We start from the raw sequence: 21,000 nt of genomic DNA on the forward strand, positions 1-21,000 counted from the left end.
CCTCAATCAGCAAAGAAAATAGTGCACTTTGTGGCACCATCTTTGCATGAGGTGCGGGACTCGCTCAGCTCTGAGGTGGTATGATAGCTAAGGCTTTGTGATAATCCTGTCTCCAAACCAGGGTTTTCTCTACGGGAAGACATCAGACTGATGGTATTTAGATAAATGTTTGTATCCTGTAAGCAGCCATTACGCAGTGGGATAAAGTCAGAAGACACTGGCGTTAGTTCACCTTGTGTCACACAAATCATCTCAATTTGTCGGGGAGCTCAAAGTGCTCAAGCCACATATGGACTCCTCCCTGGTTTAATTGAATCTAGAAACACTATTGCGATTTAATTAAATGCAGCACATTCCCTTCAGATAAAGGAATGACACAGTGACAACTACTAAAATAAATCCCTCTTCTTGACATTTCTCAATAATCCATGTGGACTCAAAGTGGCAGTTAGACTGGTGGTGGTGGGGGGGATATATAAATTGGTCTCCTAATGTTTCACTGCTGCAGCTGTGATCAAATCTAAGATCTGTTTCAATGTGGATCCCGTTTGGAGAAGATGGGAGAACTCAGATTAACCCCAAAGAAACTGCATCCCAAATAACATGCTGAGGCCAGAGCAGACCAGCTGACCATCTGTTGTCACCTCTTCGATCGAAACAAGGCACAGACAGTTTTCTCTGTAAGCCTCTCAACCCTAAAAGCATTGTCTAGCATAAACATATGGCAGGGTCTAAGCACCTTATCAGTGTACATTACCACTGAACAAATCACATTAACCTCCAAGAAGGTGATGTGGCCATACTTTCTGAACTGGAGGGGGTACAAATACATGTGCTAATGACAATTAAGCTCTCTGTTTTCTGATCGCTGCAGCTGCTATGAGGGGGCACACTGCTGTGAGGGCCTTGCGGGGGGCCGATTTGAAGCAAACAGCAGCACCTACCTCCTGGGAAAGGCTGCAAGACGGCTGAGTTGCTTGGTTTAAGCCGTTGTAAGAAGTAGGTTTGAGTGTTTCTGCTGGCACAAGAGATAATCTCTTCCTCTAATGTATGACTGACTGATGTTTCATCAAAAATAGAATTGTGTTAAGCTTTGCACAGGAAGGATAAAGCTGTGATGTCCAAATAACTGGCTTCATTAAACTGGGAGGACCAGGGCAGGTTGACTTAAGGAAGACGGATGAATGTGTAAATTTATGAGACAGCCCATCTGTAGCCTGAAGCTTAAGGCTAAACGGTTAATTACGGTTTATGGACTGCGGCTAGATTGTGCTCTTAAGGGAGCGTAAATAAAACACATCATTACTCGGGGGGAGATAGAATTGGCTGCCAACAAGGCAAAATTGACATTTTTCTGCCTCTGAGAACCTGTTGCTTTGCGACAAAGCTTCTTTTAATGCAGCCCTGTCCGGCACTCATGAAAAGCCCCGTGGAGCTGAGTGCAGGGTGCGAGTTGTCCCACTGCACAGTTTGCCAAACATAACAGAGTAAACAGAGGTTTTCTCACAGTTAACAAGCAACACAGTGAAAGGGATATCTCGGCAGAGCCCTCAAAGCCTCTATGCAGCACAAAGGGGATAGAATATTTCTGATAATATGGCAATCTCAAAATCATTTATCAAATTAAGCTTATGTTATACAGATTACCAGTTATTTATGGAGTGTTGCATCTGCATGCTTGTGCACAATTTCTTCTCCGTATGTTGCGGAAATGTTGTGGTGGTTTAAATGCAAAAATTAAAAAAAAAAAAAGAAAAGAAAAAAAAAAAAGGCAGATCGACAATAACAAAGTCCTGTTTTTTCCTCATATTTTAGGGCTTGTGGTGAAATTTAATAAAGCGATTTAACTTTTGGCATTTACTAGCTGCATTGATGAGGATTTGGAAATCCCTATCTAGCACCAGGTCTGTGGGCCGCTCCGCTTTTTCTTTTTATGGTGACACAGCAACACCAACAGATCATTTAAGCCCTGTGACTTGCATGTGGAAAACTTATACTGGCAGTGGAACTTGCTCATAATACAACTCTATAATGTTCATACATGGACCACATAAAGCTGAAATAAGACTTTGGGAAAGTGTTTAAGAGCAAAATCATGCACAGAAGCTATAGCTAACGTAGAAATAGGTTTGTGAGAAAGTGAAGGTAAGGAGCAGAGTGCATAAGCATCGTTGAAGTATGGATTTTGCCAGGCTGAGGCACTAATCATCCAACCCACACCACCTTTTTTTAATACCTCACCACCATCTATTAACAAAGCTATTTACAAAAACACTCAGATCCAGCATTGTTAAAGGCTGTACCAATGAGTGGAAAAGAGAAAACAGGCGATAGGAAAAAACTCTGCAAGGCCACATTGTTACTGCAAAGTTTTTAAGAGCTGATCCAGAAAGTTACTGCTCTGTTAAAGTTCATCTGAGGAACCTGATATTTTATTTGGCAAACTCTTGTGTTGCCAGTAGACTGCAGACTGCTTGAAACCTTCAGAAATGGACTCCATCAGAGATTTATTGAGGCAAACGTTGGACGGTGATCTGGAAATGCTTCGGCCACGTTTTAACGCCACGTTATCAGCGCTCATACTTCATTTGCCTTAATTCTGTTTGCTTTATATGATACAGATTGTCGTACTCCCATTTGATTTTCTTTGCTTTTCTTGTTCAAAAACCCGGATGGCAGCCTGGAGATTGACAGATCGTTAGTTAACTAATCAAGTCAGGAGAAGGAAAAAAAAAAAAAAAAACTCAAGAGAACTGGAGGGTTTACACGCCAGATTCATGGGAGCCAGTCAAGAGGATAAAAGATCCTGTTTTTTAAATAGGGATGGTCATTAAAATCCTTTATCTGCTAAGCGGTCGTTTAGCCCCGAAAAAACTTACCCTCACCCAACATCCAAAAGGCCATATACAAAATGTGTGGCACTATGGAGAGATGTGCTGGAAGGATGTGAAAGACATGGGATTTCTATGCGACCGTATCCGCCATAAAAGGCATGGGCCAAGGGATTTACTGTGCCTTCTCTTTAATAAATGTAGTGAAACGCTGTGCATGTCAATGCACCCTGAGGATGCGCTCACCACTGCATGCAGATTCAAAAACTACAAAGAAACTTTCCTAATCTACACATCTAAATGCAATAACATGCACAAATCAAGAGATACAGATGTATATAACATATATTAAAAAACAAACAAAAAAAACAAAACAAAAACAAAACAAGGGACTGATGTATGTTGTGAAACTATTGACCACTTAACACAGAGAGCTTCATACAAACCACCTTATCTTCTCAATCTAAATTTCCCATTCATCTTTTGTAAGTTTTAACTAAATCCTTCAGCTTGTATTCATCCTCTAAAGCTTATTTGAATATTTTTATTCTGATATGTTTTCTTTTTAAAAAGGGAAGGTGGGGAAAATCTATTTATCTGTTAGTTATCCTTTCAGCTATCATTATTTATTCATCCATCCCTCATCTATCCGTTTATCTTACCTATTTATAATCCATTCATCCATCCCTTATTCATCGATCTGTTCTGTATATGTCTCCCTCGTCTATCCACATATCCATCCACCCTCCATAATCAGTTCATCCATCTATTTATCCCTTTTTCTTGTCCATTCACCCATTCATCCTCCCTCTCTCTCATCAGTTTATCTCCCCTCTTAGATCCATCCATCCATCCATCCATCCATCCATGCATCCACCCATCCATCTGCTTTCTTCTGTATTCATCCTTCCTCTTTCCTTCCATCCCCTTCCGTCATCCCTTTTCTATTCAGTTAATTCTTCTTTTTCTTGACATCTTACTGAATATTATATTGAATTTGATTCCTGGGACAATGTTTCAGATACACCTCACAAGCGGTTCTTCACATTCAGCCACAACTCTGGGGTTGAAGTTTTAACCTTGACAGTGCAATCCCCCTGATGACTCTGCTGATGTTGGTCTGGATTTGGATTTCTATCTAACATGTTTACTGTTTTAGTAAAGTAGCCCAAAAAAGACTGAAGAAGCTTGTTTAGAACAGAGCAAAAAAAGTGTCTTAACTAAAGTGTAGTTTAAAAAATGTAAACAATGTTATGAGACTAGTAATGCCTTTTTTTTAAGCCAATCTAACTAAAAAAATCCAAACCTGAAAAACTGGCTTGTGCATGAAAATATGTTTTCTATAACTGCAAATGCTTGCTGAAAGCTATTACAGCAAGACTGCTTGACAAAAGCATTTCACTGTGTGACTCTGTTGGAGATCTCATTGTTTTACATTCCTCCAAGCAGGCCAAACTTGTACATTACTCAGCGGCAGCTTAAAAATCTGATTCGCCTGCAGCTGATCCCAGATGTTGGCTGAGCAGTAAGATCATTCAGGGACAACGCAACCTCCCAAGTATCTCTGCATATCTGCTCAACTAGTTAACTAAAAAATGCAGCAAAACAACTTTCCATAAACATGGTAGAGAGGGTTGGAAAAAAAAAAAAAAGGGAAATATCCCGTGACAGATTTCCTCTCAACAAGAATCTTGTTAAACACCTTAATACAGCTTGTGTAGAGGCCATATTTGAGGGAAGCTGAGTACAGATTTTCAAATAATTGCAAAATTACACCAAATTGTGCAGCTCTTACAAACAAGTACCCCCTTATTAGACCCAGCACTTCTTTTGTTTCCAGCGATTTAATGATGATGGAGCAGTTAGCACAGAACAGAGATGGAGCTGAAGCTCAATAACAATAATGAGTTTCACTTAACTGAAAATGTCCCAGTAAAGGGATCACTAAAGCGCAAAGCAAAGGGGGAGAACCCTGACCATAAAAGTGGAAATCATTTTATGATTCATAGGCAGAACAAGTCAGATTTAATCCATTTAAAGTCCAATCGTATATCTCTTTTTGTCATGTAGAAGTGTGTGTGGGGCACAGTGGTTGCAGCAGCACTCTGCAACTGCATATATGCAACACCAAACATGGCAACATAACGTGTTTTTCACAGACAGACAACGTAAGCTCTCATCTGACGGAAGACAACCGCTACACACCAAAGTCTTCTCTTTATCTTGCATGTTGTTGTACAATAGTGCAAGTCAAATATGACAGGACAAAGGAAGACTTTTACTTGCTAAGATGGATGTCTGCGGTTCAAAATGGGTCATGGTAGACAGCAGACTGGGAGACATGTCTGCCCGGTCCACCTTCAAAAATTTCCTGCCAGATAGCGCCCGGGAGAACCATTTCCCCCAACTGTCTCAGCCGAGGCCTCAAAAATGTGAGAAAATGCTGCTGGGTAATTTGGCCTCAACTATGATTATGGGGTTTTTGATATTTTGATATTCTACCCCAAAATCCCTCCCTCTGCCTCAACATTGTACTGAAATGTCCTGTCAAAATATTTTGGAATTGTTGTCAGGGCTCTATATGGGGAAGTGCATAAAAAAGGGATCAAATCCTAATTAGTATGTTCGCTTGTTGGGCAACTTTGTCCATGTGGCACAGACGTCTAAACACCAAGAAAACCCTGACAGAAATGTCTTAAAATGTTACTGTTTGAGCCTGATTTTCATCAATGTTAAAATTTTGCAAAGTTTTTTGCCAGTAGCAATCATTTGCAATGAAAAAGTAACACAAAAACTATTTTCAAGTCTTCTGATTATTTAAAAACGTAGAAACGAATATACAACTCAAGTCTTTTGTTCACAAGCTTGAAGTGTCTCTGCGTGCAACACAGTCCCAATTCTCACCAAAGTCTGTGCTTGGTCAAAAATACACAGCGTTATGCATGGTCACATGGTCAGTCCAGGAATGAAACAGAACCACCCTCAGACCATGACAGCTGTGCCAGAGCAGCTCAGGGAAACATATACTTAACTGGGATACCATGTGATTTGGCTGCAATGGGGATATGCACATACTCCTTTAACTGCACATTAACTGGCCTCTATGCAATAACAAGTTAACCTTTTATCTGGCTATAACAAGCCCTACCGCTGTATCCAAATAAACAGAGGATGCTATTCAATCGAACCCGCTGAATGGACGTCTGTGGAATAGGTAAAAAAAAAAAAAACACCCACTATTTTGCAAGCTAAAAACTCCTTACTGTTTATGTTATTGTGCCACACAAAAAGAGCTGCGAGGACACTCTCAAATCAAAATGCTGTTTGTTGACATTGCTGTTAGTTCTTGAAAAAAAAAATTTGGCTTCATTGTGCAGACTGATTGAAACAAATGATTATCTTTGTACAAACTCAACAGTGTCTGTGCACCAGAATAGAATATTACACAGCACCCAGCCCTCCAGATGACACAAAATAACTTCAGCATGTCCAATAAGATGCAAAGTCAGACATGATCAAATAATCCTGAAACATTATTCCCTAGATGGCAATGCTTCCTCTTCCAGCATTCTCACACGCCTCCTCTGTGGTTGTACCTGAGTCAGTGGCTGTGATCAGCAGGATGTATTTCCCCTGAGCCTCCCGGTCCAGAGTCTGGGTGACACTCAGCTGACCACTGGACGACAGAGTGAACGCGCCCTCGTCGTTTCCACCGCTGAGCATGTAGCTTAGCTGGCCATTGGCACCTTGGTCATCGTCTCTGGCAACAACCTGGTAAATATGGGTCATAATTATGCTTCAGACTTTGAAAGCTGAAAGTTTATTTATACTAAAAAATAACTCAGAAACAGGAAGCTGCTGACTGATTACAGCTGCAGACACTTTATCTTACAACGTTTAAGATTAGGATATGATTCATATGCAAAACAAACAAAAATGAGTGAGCTTGTCTCCCCTTGTGGCCACTTGCATCATTAAAGTGGTGATTCTATGTTAGCACATCAGTTCAACAGCGGTATCAATTTGACAGTGAAACCATTCATTAACAGAATCATTTGCAACTCTCTCTCTCAGCAACAATCAGTGTGCTTTGATAATCAAAGGTAAAAAAAAAAATTCATGCTATTGTCCCAACTAGGAAGTTGACATGTGATCTCAACTTTTCTGTTCACCCTTTTTTTTTTAAATCAGATCCTAGGATCTTTCTCATCTCAAACAGCCTAACCCAGCATTACCACTGTTTGAGTCTTTCCAGTCGAGCAGCTGTGGGTTAATTGCTAGAGTGGTGCTCAGTGGCACCATGGATGTAATTGTTGAGGGAGGGAACATCATTACTTATTCATTTTGTCTAATCAAGGCTTTCCCAGAGAATCCACATGAAGGAAAGCCACAGTCACTATGGGTCCTCTACCTAAAACTGCTCTCAGGAGTACAGAAAATCATATTTTAATGGTTTTCTTAGTATAAAACGATTCCAGTCTGATTTGAGCTCAAATGGATTGGTCTTCCAAGCTCTTCCTGCCATGCGTGCTACAGTCAGGCACAGCCAGGTTAGCACACAGATGTGTAGACACCATGTCTGCACCCCTTCCCACCACAAAACTGAACTCTCATTTCCTCCTAAGGTACACAAGTGAAAGAAAGTGGAACTGCTTCGCTACTGGAAATAAGCTTTTGCCCTCCATTTTTTATATATGGCTCATTTAGTCATCAGGGTGGTTAGAATGTTAATTGCCTCGTCATGCAATTTAGCTGGGTTTCATATTTCGGTAAAACACTATAAAACCCTAATTGAGCAAAACTAATTGCAGTCATATATCATTTCTTTATCATTTCAGTCAGGTATTTTTCATGTTATTTAGCAAAAAAAGACCACCGTGCTCAGTGGCTTAGTGCACTTATACCACTTACATACTTGCACTTATTAAGTTAGTATTACTACAAATTTAGTTAAGGCATTAGCTTGTTTAAAGTCTTTGAACTGTCATTCAAAGAACTGGCTTCATTTCACTCAGGAGGTCTGGTCTGCTAATGTTATATTTTAGCATATGTCTTGACAAAGGAAAAGAAAAAAGAAATCAACAAACACTGACCTGGAGAATGTTTTTCGGTAGGTTCTCGAGATTCTCCTGAACATTAACTGAGTAAGGAGAGAGCTCAAACACAGGCGAGCAGTCGTTTACATCCAATAGAACAATGTTGACGGTTGCACGGTCCACCCTGGGGTTGCTGCCACGGTCTGCAGCTTGCACTACCAGTGAATAAGATGAACGCGTCTCACGGTCCAGCTGCCTGGCCACTGAAATGACCCCTGTGACTGAATCAATCCGGAAATCTGAGTTTGTGTTTCCCCCACTGATGGAGAAACGAATCTGACCATTGGTGCCATCATCGGCATCACTAGCAAACACCTGGATGACATCGGTGCCTGTCAAGATGTTCTCCTCGATCTCAACGTCGTAGATATTCTGTGAGAAGCTTGGCGTGTTGTCGTTGACGTCCAAAACCATCATAGTCACGTCCATGGTTGAGGAGAGAGGGGGCTCTCCTTTATCAGTAGCTACAACTGTCAGAGTGTAGTTGGAGAGTTCCTCTCTGTCAAGTTCTCCAACCAGCCTGACATCTCCATCTATTGTGCCAATGCTGAACTTATTACCAAAAGGCCCTCTGAGAGAGTACTCAATGTAGCTGTTGGGCCCGCTGTCAGCGTCTGAGGCCTGGACTGTGAACACCACCGTGTCCACTGGTGTGTTTTCCTGGATGTAAGTCATCTTCTGGGAGGTGAAGGTTGGCGAGCAGTCATTGACATCCAGGAGAATGATTGACACCTGGGCAGTGCTGGTAAAGCGGGCCATGGGAGGTGGGGCCATGTCATTGACCGTGACCACGAGATTGTAGTAAGACTGGGTTTCCCGGTCCAAGACCTTCTTAGTTTGGAGGACCCCTTCCTTGGTGATGACAAAGTGACCCTGAGGATCACCTGATGCAATATTGTAGAGAAGCTGAGCATTTGGACCTGAAAAAAATCACAGGAAGGGGAAATTAGAGAAGTATTTACCATGTTTATTTCGTTGATGGAAACCTTTAAAATCTACATGATGCTGAACATATCAGTCAGTTTTAAAATAGACGGGTGAAAGAAATTAATGATGCATGCAATGTCAATGCTTTAAACCAAAGATACTGAATAACAATGGAAGAGAAAAAAAAGATCTGATCATTCAATTTAATCTGTCCAATGTGACCTTGAGTTAGACAGACAAACAAAAATAAAGTAGATAATGACAAAAAAAGAGGGTATTATGGAGGTCAAATGCTTATATTTCTATTGTCCATGATGTAATATTGATAATTATTGTATACGCTTCAATTAGGCACTTATATGCCTTATCAACATCCATTTCCTTGCTTTGTGCATGTGCAGCAGCTGGCTTCTCTTCTTGTCCTTTGACAGGACAATCCATTCATGCAGTATGATTGCTATCAAAAACAAAACACAGCAAAACCACTTCCTATACTGATAGTACGGCTGTGTAGTTTTGGAAAATCCCTCTCAGTCACAACATTTATTTAAATGACATAACTACACTGTGTGTCTGGGTGGATGGATGCAGTAAAGTATCTAACTTTGAAATCTGGCCTAATCCGCAGAACTCTCCTGGAACTGGGGGCTAAAATGAGCTTAAATTGAGCGTCTGTAATTCAACTCAACGGGGTATTCATGTGGAAAGCATCCGCACCTTCCCACACTCCACGGCGTATTTACAGTACACAAGTAATCCCTAATCAAAAGCTTGAGTGCTGCTTCCTTGTGAGTTTAGGCTACACCGTGGAGAGACAAAGTCTTGGGGTTGGGGGTCAGAGCTTAGGAAGTGCTAACAATGGCAGTGTATTATTGTGACAGCAGAAAACAGCCACTTTGCGTCTGTGAGGATGACGCGGTCAGATTATGTGGACAGCGGAGAATGAAGCCAGACTTTGGGTTGAGAACGAGGCAGCGTATTTCCCAGGAATGTAGGTCATGATAACCACATTAGGCTTGGGTGAAGCTGTAATTACAGCAGGGGAGAGTAGCGGCGACTGTTCAAATACCACACGGCACCTCACAATTACGAAACCCACCACCTGAAATGCAGAAATAACTCCAGCCATTTAATCTCACCGTGAAGATGTTGTATTTCATCAACTTTCAGGCGTGAACCAAAATAAAAAAAATAAAATGTAGGTTTAAGTGCTTCTGTGTAACCAACTGTCATAACAAAACGACAGGCTAACATTAAATTAATCTTCTGTGGCTAACTCACACTTGATTTATAAACCCCCCCCAAAAAGTACATTAAAGCTTTCAACATGCACACAGAGCTGTATTCTTTCAATACGATGACATCCCTGGGAAACTTCCAGGATTGAACTTAAAATGACTGAGGTTTCTAAAACAAATTTAAAATACTGCTCTCATGTCATTAATCTTGTACAAATTCCAAATATAGTAGAATTATGAAGAGAGAGCTCCGGTAAAGAGTCTTGCAGATTACTGAATCTTTATTTCCAAAGTTTTGCTCTGACCGACCTTCATTAGTTATACAGGCTTAGAACATCTACATGTGCAAACACTTTTGGTTATCCAGTCAGATGAATAGATTTCAGTTCCATATAGATATACACCACCCATTTGTCTTTAGATGTGTATAGATGGATTTTCCATTTATTCATATTTATCTTTATGTTGATCATTTGTACTTCATATTGATTCTTATTAAAGCTATGCTACATAAGTGTCGGACCACTTTGTACTTCTGACTCATTTTGAGGACACTTTGACATTCATTATGCACTTTGCTGGAGCCGTCATTGTTCTGCAGTGTTCAGACGCTGAGGAGCTACACTTCACAACGTTGTGTTCCAGCCTGGAGCATCACATGGCAGCTGCATTACGCTTTATTGCAACCGGTCATACACACTGGATATCAACACAGCTGTTTTGAATGTGCACCATGGCTGAGTCAGCAAAGAAACCAAGTTAGAATTATTAGTGGAAGCAAAAAAAAATAAATAAATAAATAAAAATTCAAAGAGAGAAAGTGACACAGCAAGAGATAAGACGAGTCAACATGGCTTTTAATGGCTGAAGAGCGCCCAGAGAAGAAAACGGGGATAGCCAACATTAGAGCGCCATGTGCGTTTAATAGTGCTGGTTTAAGAAGGCCAAGGGTAAAGTTTCTTGTTTTTATAAGACTTTAAATGAACAAAACAAAAGAAAAAAACTTGCTACATTATGTGTAAAAGTAGCATCATTTTCTTTCCTGGTTGTCAGTGCCATTGTCTCACAAGAAGAATGTTCCTGATTCAAATCTCAACAATTTTTCCAAGTATGTACTCTGGCTTCCACTCACTGTCCAAAACAAGAATCTCGAGTTCTTTAGACTTTCTAAATTGACTGTATGCATGGTTGAACCTAGTGATGGGCTGGCAGTCTGTTCAGGGTGTAACCTGGCTCTCACCCAATGGCAGCCAAGATAGGTTGGTCAGACCCCTCGTGAGTCTGAAGTGAAGAAGTGTGTATAGAAAATGAATAAATATTTGAATGGATACACAAAACTCTGATTAGACAATTGATGTGTTTGAGTGTGTATATACATAAACATGAAAATGTCCCAAGCCCATATACCAGATGAAGACTGGACAGGCTGAATCATCAGTAAACACACAACGATCAGTGCAACAGTGTGTGAAGACTATTTTTTAAACAGTAATGAATCCCCAAAGAAAGTAGTTTCAAACTTTGCACGAGTTTAAAACTTAGCCATAATTGTCATACTTCTAATTTTGTTCAACATGTGGCATTTAAGGATTATCAAACTGTTGAATTACCTAACAAACATAACAATGAAAATTATAGATCTAATGAGCATAACTCCAAATTGGTTAGTAGACATATTGCTGGTGATATTTGGACAAACTCTTACACTATATTGAGGGTATCATTTGTATTTTTTAGAGATCGATTAGCCAGTATAAGTTAATCAAACATGTACTGATGTATATTATGTTGCCAGGTATTCTAAAAAAAATCAGCATGAAATTGATTTTTAATCAGTTTGTCCTTCCATACCAATTTGACCCAAAAATTTTGTCACACACACATACACACACACATACCATCATCAGCATCAGTAGCTCCAACGGTGACAATGCTGGATCCGGGTGGCAGACTCTCAGACACAGACGTGCTGTACACGGTGGTGTTAAAAATGGGCGGGTTGTCATTCACATCCAGTACATTGAAATACACCCTGACGGTGCTGGCCTGCCCGCCACCATCCTGAGCTTTTGCCGTCAGAATGTAGTACTGCTGAGTCTCATAGTCTAGTGGACGTGTTACATTGAAAACTCCCGTCACAGGGTTGAGAAGGAACGTTTCGTCTTCGTCGTCGTCTTCCAGCGAGTAGGTGACCTCTCCGTTCACCCCTGAGTCAGAGTCACTGGCCAGGATCGCCGCCACGATGGAGCCTGATGGGTTGCGACACAGAGGCGAGAAGTTTACTACTTCACTCCTATACAGAAGAAAATGACTGCAGGGAGGTTATTAGGGTAGTTTATTAATACCAGTGACTCAGTGATTGCTTAGCCAGTTGCTAAAAAAACATTTTTTTTCCTCTTTACTTGGACTGCTCTGTGTTGGAACCAACCTATCATTGGTGTTTAGACTGATGAATTATGGATGAAGTTTTAATACGGCAACTGAGAAAACAGCTCATTATTAAGTGTTTTATTAGTGCTTTACATGATTATATCTTGATTGCATCCTCAATGGACATTCTTCTTTGATTACCAAACTTATAATCTTGTGACTGAAGCACTAAAGTAGTGAGAAGGATGAGTCAGCAGTGCCAGACAGTTGTCAGTGTTGTTGTAAATCCTGCTAGTTGCTGATATCTTTCCACATAAACCAAAAAATCAGTTAGTGTCCTTTTGACCTACTTAACTGTTGATTTTCCCCTTGAGGAACATCCTGAGCATTTTGGGAGAGCTACAATACTCATATAAAAATGTAAAGTAAAAAAAAAGGCAAAAAGAAATCTGCCCTGGAGCTGTCTGAGTTTGGTCTAACGGCTTTTGCAGGAGACAAAACACTGACTGCTCAATGCATTTTAGTGTGTTTAGTTTGTAACTGTATGCTCCATTAAGTGACCTCACCTGGTGACATGTCTTCTGGGATATCAAACGAATACGTTGCTCGGGAGAACTTGGGCGTGTGGTCGTTGACGTCTTTGACGGTGATGTTCAGCCTCATGTCCGATGACTGTTTTCCATCGTCTGCACGCACCAGAAGGGAATATTTTGATCTACGCTCCCTGTCCAGCTTCTTGGTGGCAATCAGATCACCGGACTCAGGGTCGATACGAAAGCTGTCGTCTGCACCGCTAATGATGGTGTACGTCACAAGGGCATTAGGACCCTGAGGTGGAAGATGAAAAACCAGAGGTGAAGTTATGTTTGCCTGTTTATTGTCTTCATGTTCAGCACTCTCAGGCCCAATTCCAATCCTCCCTTTTGCCCTAAACCTCCATTTTCAGAGGTAAAGTACAGACTTTCTTTAAAGGATCAGGGAGCAGGGAAGTGGCCCTCAAGATAGAGACTGAAAAGAGAGCCAGTAGATCAGTTGCACTTTGCTGAACTTTGGTTCAGATTTACATTCTGAGGACACAGAAAGGAAGAGCATCATGATTAAAGACCTCAAAGGAACTACCTGGGAGAAAATCAGATTGTTCATTCCATGTCAGCGTGTCTTCTCTCCAGATTAAACTATGTGCTTGTTTAGGATGAATGAAACCTTTCTCTGTGCCTTTTGCACAGAGACGGTACTTAAAGAGAAAGCTTGTGATTTCAAAAAGACACTGTAAGAGATTAGAAATTAAGATTAAGTAGCCAAAAGAAATTTAAGGGTTAATAATACAAACATGAAGCAAGATTTTTGAATGCTGACAAGTGACTATACATACAGTTTTATACAGATTAAATGATGTGAAAAAAGAAGAAGAAGAAAAAAAAAAACTAAATGGTGATATTCCACTGAGAACTGCCCTTCATCTTTGAACTTTTGGAACTATAGTTTTCCTTTATAAATCAAACTAATAGATCCCCTGTTACCTTGGACAAGTACAAGGGGCATGACACATGTCATGGTTATAGCAAGAGGCTTTGGAATAAGAGAGGACTGAATGCGATATGACAAGTGAATGAGGCCGACGACAGAGCTTGACGTTTCTATTTGTGCCGGGGACAATGAGAGATCAGACAACTGTCTCTCTCTGTGTCTTCTGCCAAAACACCTAAAACAACTTCAAAAAGCTGCTGCTATTCAGTGAGATAAAGCGAAGGCTTAGGTTACAGTTAAACTAAAAGAGAATCTTTCAGCTTTGCCTGAAATCTCTGTGATGCTTTGTGATCCTGCCAGAACAATGGAGGGGCTTATTTAGAAACGTGTTGCATTAAGTTGTTTTATATTGATATAGTTACTGCCTTGCGAGACAATACTTACTACAGAATATGCATTCTAAGAACTTTATTTATGCAATGATGCTGAAGGGTAATTTTAGTTGGAGGAGAGTTTATTCCTGGGAGTGGTGTTTGCTGAGACTGGTGGCCAGAACAAAGAAGAGGCGGCAGACTGTTCGGGCTGCATACTGATCTTCCATGTTCTAGTGAGGTCACTATAAAACTTATCAAGTGTAAAAATGGCCAATATGTGTTGATTTTTTCCTTATTACTTTGGGAGAGTCCAATCACCCGATCCATCAAGAAACTCAAGAACAAACTGAATACCAACAGAGGAATATTGCAGGGGATTTTGGCCCATTTTTGGAGTACACTACCAACTTGTGTAAACTGTGTTGCACAGTCCTTACATTGTAAAGATGAATAACCAGACTTTCCATCTATGTATAAGAAAACATCATTTACTTTTGTTAAAGGGGAGAATTACTCCACCAAACAAATTGTCCTTACTTTTTTTGTGAAGTTTAAAAGCACAAGGAGAAACATCCTCCATAAAGGCCTATGCTTTGTTTCACATTTTTAAAGAATGAGATCCAGATGTGCACCAAAATGTGATCTTTTTTTTTCTTCTTGAGCCATCTCACCATCCAGTGTCATAATCTTGTTGATAAACATTTCTATACAAAACCTTTAGAAATTTTGGTTTTGCTCTTTCCAAATACCCAGAAATTTTTGATTAAACAAGCAAAATTCACCTAAAATATAAGCTAGGCCAGACTTTATTGACAACATGTAGAATGTGTATTTAGAGTTTATTTGCACAACCAAGTAGTTAAAACAATCTAGTAATAGTACAACTGTTGACTGCATACAGAGATTTTTTTAACAGGCTTAAACATGTGAAAGTGGGTCTGTGGAAGTAATACACAGAGCTGGCAGCCTGCCAACCAAGAAGTGCGGAGTTAAACAATAAAACCTTACATACATTTGGAAGAGCTATTCTAGCGTTTTACGTGTCTAATGTTAAAATAATTTGGCAAGATTTTACAAAACTAAAGTTCAGTCTCTCACAGATGTAAGCATTCTGTTTGCCATCATCTCTCCGTTTTAATAGTGATTCATCTTAAAAACAAGCAGTCTGAACTTATTCGAAGTTATTCGCCAGAAGCTTTGACAGAGTCAATATCATCAGGTTAAGTTCATGACTTCTTCTTATCTCTTTTTGTGGCATGTTTTATTTACTTATTTATCTATCTTTTTTTTTTTTTGACAACAGATAAAACTTCCATCTTCTTGACCTTGCCTTTCATTGCATTACCAGAGGCTCTGTCTGAAATCCAGGCCTAGTAAAAAAAAAAAAAAGAGGGAGGTTCTGCTCATCTAAGGACCCTGCTGTCATCAATCATTGGCTCCAGGTCTGGCGATGCCATTAGCCACCTGTACCATGGTCCGGAACACAACACCCATGGTTTGCCAATTAATTTTCTAATAGGGTTCAAAGGCAGAGCGAGCAAGGTGGAAGAGGCTGAGCAGGCGGTCTATATAGGCCACAGTCCAACTCACACACATACCTATGCAAATTATGGACACTGAAAAGCACTTACTCTCCTATAAAAATAGCTCTACTCTCATTTGAATGCATTTAATTTGTTTGACTAGCTCCATCCCTTTCACTTTACGAGAATAACACGAGTGCTAAAAAATCTTACGTGCACACAAACGCGTAACAACACTGCTCGGCCTCTTGACCTTGACTCGAGAGTTCGAGTACTTTACAGCCCTCTGAAGGCAAAAAAGGTTGTTAGGGAGGGGGTGGTGAGACTGCTGACCAGTTATGAGCAAAGCGTACCAGACTGGAGCAGAAGGAAACTCATTTAGCAGATGAGTGGTTTTTGGGAGCACATAGTTCCTATGGGAGGAAAGAGGTGCGAAGCAGAGAGCACTAGCGGGAGGTGAGTTTCCTGCATGTAACAGCACTGAGAAGGCAAGCCAATCATAACACAGACTTCTGGAAAACAAGCAATGACAGCTTAAAGATAAAGCCTTTGAAAGTTAAAGATGGCTCAACCTGCTGCACTGATAGTGTGTAAATCTGTCTCACAAGTACAGAGAACTTCTTGCAGTGGGTTTGCAGGCCTCTGCAACACATTACTGCCCATTTTCAGGCTGCTAAAATGGTCATTATTGCATTTTTCTTCATTTACAGTTTTTTTTTTTTTTTTTTTTCCTTTTTTTCCCCACCTGCCACATATTTTCCACATCAGGTCAGAATTCTAATAAAAAATTCCAGCAGCATAAAAAAAGAAAAAAAAAAGAAAAAAGCTGTATAATTCTTTCAGATGAGGTGAGAAGCATTTTCATGGAAGCCTAACTTGCATTAGACACATTTGATCACAGTACTTTTTATTTATTTTCTTTAATCCAAGCTGCAATTCCTTCCTTCTTTTTTAGGAGGAAATGGGTTTAGGGTAAAACGGATGTGTAGAACCAGCATTTTAATAACCTTCTACATGAATCTCACATGTAGCACTGTTAAATTAGATGGGATCATTATGATGTCTGAATTTGGCCCATCAGCTGGCCAACAGCTTGCACTCTTGGCTACTCTGCAGTTGCTCACACATGTGGCTTTCTCCAATGCGTTCCGTACATTGATTGTCAGCGCAACTTAAGTTTCCTGCGTAAGGATGTGGGCAAAGACTTGGCCGGCTGTATATCTGGCTCAGAATGAGAGCTGGAATGAAGCACAGGCTTTTATTTAGCAATCTATTCATGGCAGTGCTAAAGCTTGGAGTAAACATTGAATTTCTAACTTCTAAACAGGCTCTTCTACTTTCAAGTGACTTCTCCTTCATTTAAATCCCTGTTTGGAAGCAAAAAGTGACTTTTCTTAAACTAAAGTTCCTCGATGCAATAATAAAGTGAAGTCGTACATGCATGCATGTTCCTGTATGACTAAATGTTTAATTTTCTACAAATCTTGTCTGAGAGGTTTCAGCTTATGGGCCACATCTCAGGATTACCCAATTCATAACTTCAGATATGAGGAAAAAGTGAATAACTGTACACTTTGATTTCAATACCACATGCTAAATCTTTCAAGATTAAAACAGTGAAATTTTTGGCTCTGAAAAGAGGAATACAATCAAATAATGTCCTGAAATCCCCCTACTGAAAAAACTGACCTGCCTCCAGGTCTGAGATTTACAGTCAATATAGTATTCCGATATAAGAGAAATGGCCAGAAGCGGGGCTTTGTACAACTTTTCTCACATTCAGAGTGAAGAGAAGGGAGTGAGGCAACAGCTGTGCAATAAAAAACCTGTGGCCTCATAAGTTAACATTAAATCTGAGTCAATATGCTTTCTTTCTAATCTCTCGCCTCTCTCCAGTCTGACTTTTTCCATTCATTTCAACTGTGTCCTTTGGCTTGGATGCGGGACCACAGACCTTTGAGAGGCAGGCAGGACCTGCCTTTTGCTCACTGCAGGATTTAATGTCCATATCCTGCCTTAAGCAGCCGAAGACGGAGATTTTAACTAATTGGGAGTGATGCTGCTGATGTAATGCAAACTGCAGGAGCCTTTGAGGAACTATGAGAAAGGCAGGCCAAAAAAAAAAAAAAACGCTCGCTGGCCGCTGTGTGACACCTGTGGTCAAAAAACATCTCAGATAACATCAACACATAAGCCAGAAAAGAAAGATTTCTATGCACATGTGTCTTGGGGAGAAAACTGCATGTGTATAAACTGTAAAGTGAGGATGTGGGTGTTTGTACCGCTTTGAAAAAGAAGAAAATCTGTCTTGTCCACTTTGTGTCACTACACCGAGTCCGGTGTACGGCCAAAGTTAAAGGTTGAACAAGTCACTCTTCTCTTCAAATCAAGATTAATAATCCTTATTTCTTTGAATTATTCCATTCATTTTTGTGACATCTATTGATGTAAACGAACAGTTTAAAGTGTTGCTCATGATTTTGTATAGGCAAAGCTATTTAGTCAACTAACTTAAATTAAAAGGTACTTTTTGCTTGATAACTAAACTACCTTACACCTTACAAGCATAATGAATATGGCACCACTCTTTTCTTCATAATCAGTTATTTAAATGGTTGTTTCCTGGACATGATCAGGCTTTTTTGACCTAAATATCTGCAATTTTTGTCATGATAATGATCAAATGTGAAGATACTAAATAGAGACTTAAGTCAATTTCAAATGACAGCTACAACTGACCTAAAAGAGACAGGAAAAAAAAATAATAAAAATAAAGCATATTTTTTACTTCAGCTACCATGATATTAATTCTGAATGAAAACAAGTGGAAAACGGGCACAAAAAAGAAAAATAAAACACTTTCAGACAGAACAGAAACTCAGAACAGAAGCCATTACCTCATCTGCATCAGTGGCTGTTAGCTGCATTATCTTGAAGCCATCTCCGACATTCTCCTCAATGGTCACATCAAGAATATCATTAGGAAAAACAGGCGGGTTGTCGTTGATGTCCTGCAGTGTGATCTCCACCTGCAGAGAAAGAATAAACACCATAGTTTCCATGAAAGCTCTGCCAAATGGCTACCGTCTGCACATTGAGATCACTGCAAAGAAGGGAACATTTCTGTCTTCTTGGATTTCAGAAGATGAAGAAGCTGCAATTGCTGCGAAAATGAATCACCCTCTGACTCCAGAGAAGTTAGAGAGGAAAAACTGTGAAATTATTAGGCAGCATATATTACTTTAAAAAGTTTTAAAAAAGGGAGGAAGGGAGAAAGAAATAGTGTCAAAGCTAAAGCACACATCTGTTTAATTTTGCAGGGCATTAAAAAGTATCCTTTGACATAAGCTTTTCTGTATTATATTGTGCAATTCAAATAGTTTAGACCTACAAAATGACATTTACATGCAACTAGCATGATTGTATTAGCAAACACTATTTTGCTTATTTTTTCCTGCAAATCAGTTAATACTCAAAAACACTTTCCAAAAAACCTATATAACGCCATCTGAAGATATATAATATAAAATGAGATTAACACTAAACAGACTGAAAAGGAAGGAAGGTTAGTCTATGGCTAGCTTGCCAGTACTATGACTTGTAACAACTAAAGCTTCTAGCAAAATTCTCCGGGTTTAATATGGTTAAAATGTGATTGAATATTGTAAATAAATTGAATTGAACGTTGATTAATTAAAGCATTACTTAATTACATAGAATTTCTAGACAAACTTGTTTTACTGCATACAGCTATTATGAAACGTGTCATTTGCGGCAGGGCATAAAGAGTTATTGATGATGAGAAATTTATTAAATCTAATATAATAAGTAATACCAACTCTTCTACATTACGAAGCCAAAGTGGTAAATGTGCTCCCTACATCTCACTCATTTGAGATTTTTTTTAATCTTTCCTTCGATTATATATCTAAAAATGTTCATTCTTACAAAATTATACATTTAAGTGGACAAGAAATGGGAAAAGGGACATTAACATGATTGTCTCCCCATTGGTTGTATGGTTGAATGTTAAACTGTAATATGTTCACATATCAATAGAACTGCACTGTGGGTCCACTGCAGGCTTTATATTGTCACTGGAAATCATGGACATTGTACCATTTACAAATTGACTTCAGGCTCTTTTCTATAGAGACGTGCAGTGAGTGTAACAGTAGAGCAAACTAACTGCAGCTGAGGGAGTTTCACTTTCAAGTCTTAGAAACTAAAATAAACATACATTACAGTAGACCACAGACCCCCCATGTGGAGGAACTTTACCCCACGTAAAAAGTGACTTGTTCTGATAAGCTAAATTTAATACAGATGCAGCAGTGGTAAGAGTTAAGCCTGTGATTAGATCAATTGTTTATGTAAATTATGCAACTTAAAGTAAAGCAATATGATGTGTAATTTATGCCTTATTTAACAGACGACCATGTGGAGCCCCAAAGATTTTCTTACCACACTTGGAGAACCTCCCGCCAACAGTTTAGCTTCAGGCTATACTATCCATTGTTGTGATTGTGTTTTGTCATGCTTTTGGATAAAATGTTGGTATTCAAATAATGGAAGCCTTTAAGCCATTGGTATTCAATGATATCATGGACAACAGCATGCAGCAGCTATTGTCTCGAAGGCATAGCATATGATTTAAAGCATTTTGTTCTTTAAAATGACACTGCCCCCATGGACAGAGGCCCTTCTGATAAAAGTATTTAGAAAAATTACTGCAAAGGCAACAAACACACAAGAGAACAGAACTTAAAGCTAGAGAGCATTTTTACTGCTGTGAGCCACCTATAGCCATGCATTCAGAAAGCAGCTGCACAAGGTAGGCTATCCAGTTCTCTAAGGGAAAATGGAAACCCTGGAGACAGTGAGAGTGAGACATTTATGGTTTCACTTCAGAGTCTAGAGTGGCAATATTATATTTCCATTCTTATCCCACAACTTAGTACTGCTATCCCCTCCGCCTCATCCACTAACCCAAATATGCATTTCAAAGCCAGTAAACATGGCTTTTGAATTATAACAGACATTTTGCTGCACATTCTTTGTTTATTACTTCTATAAATATGGAAAAGCCGTGTTTAAATTCTCCAGTGATAGGATCTCCATTAATGTTGACAGTGATTATGGTAATTCATGTGTAAGGCATCACAAGATGCCTG

At 39.6% G+C, this 21,000-nt stretch overlaps 1 protein-coding gene across 1 annotated transcript in view; it reads right to left on the reverse strand.

The window, feature by feature from the left end:
* Window positions 1–21,000, reverse strand: part of LOC121643534 (protocadherin Fat 4) — a 119,185-nt gene that overhangs the window by 37,658 nt on the left and 60,527 nt on the right. Inside the window, exons 2-6 of the mRNA XM_041990998.1 lie at window positions 18,724–18,855; window positions 13,029–13,290; window positions 11,991–12,341; window positions 7,925–8,847; window positions 6,428–6,602 (exon numbers count right to left, since the gene is read on the reverse strand). Of these exons, the coding sequence (XP_041846932.1) occupies window positions 6,428–6,602; window positions 7,925–8,847; window positions 11,991–12,341; window positions 13,029–13,290; window positions 18,724–18,855 (1,843 nt within the window). The remainder of the gene's footprint in view (window positions 1–6,427; window positions 6,603–7,924; window positions 8,848–11,990; window positions 12,342–13,028; window positions 13,291–18,723; window positions 18,856–21,000) is intronic.

This window comes from Melanotaenia boesemani, chromosome 7 (assembly GCF_017639745.1).
Source record: "Melanotaenia boesemani isolate fMelBoe1 chromosome 7, fMelBoe1.pri, whole genome shotgun sequence".
NCBI lineage: Eukaryota > Metazoa > Chordata > Actinopteri > Atheriniformes > Melanotaeniidae > Melanotaenia > Melanotaenia boesemani.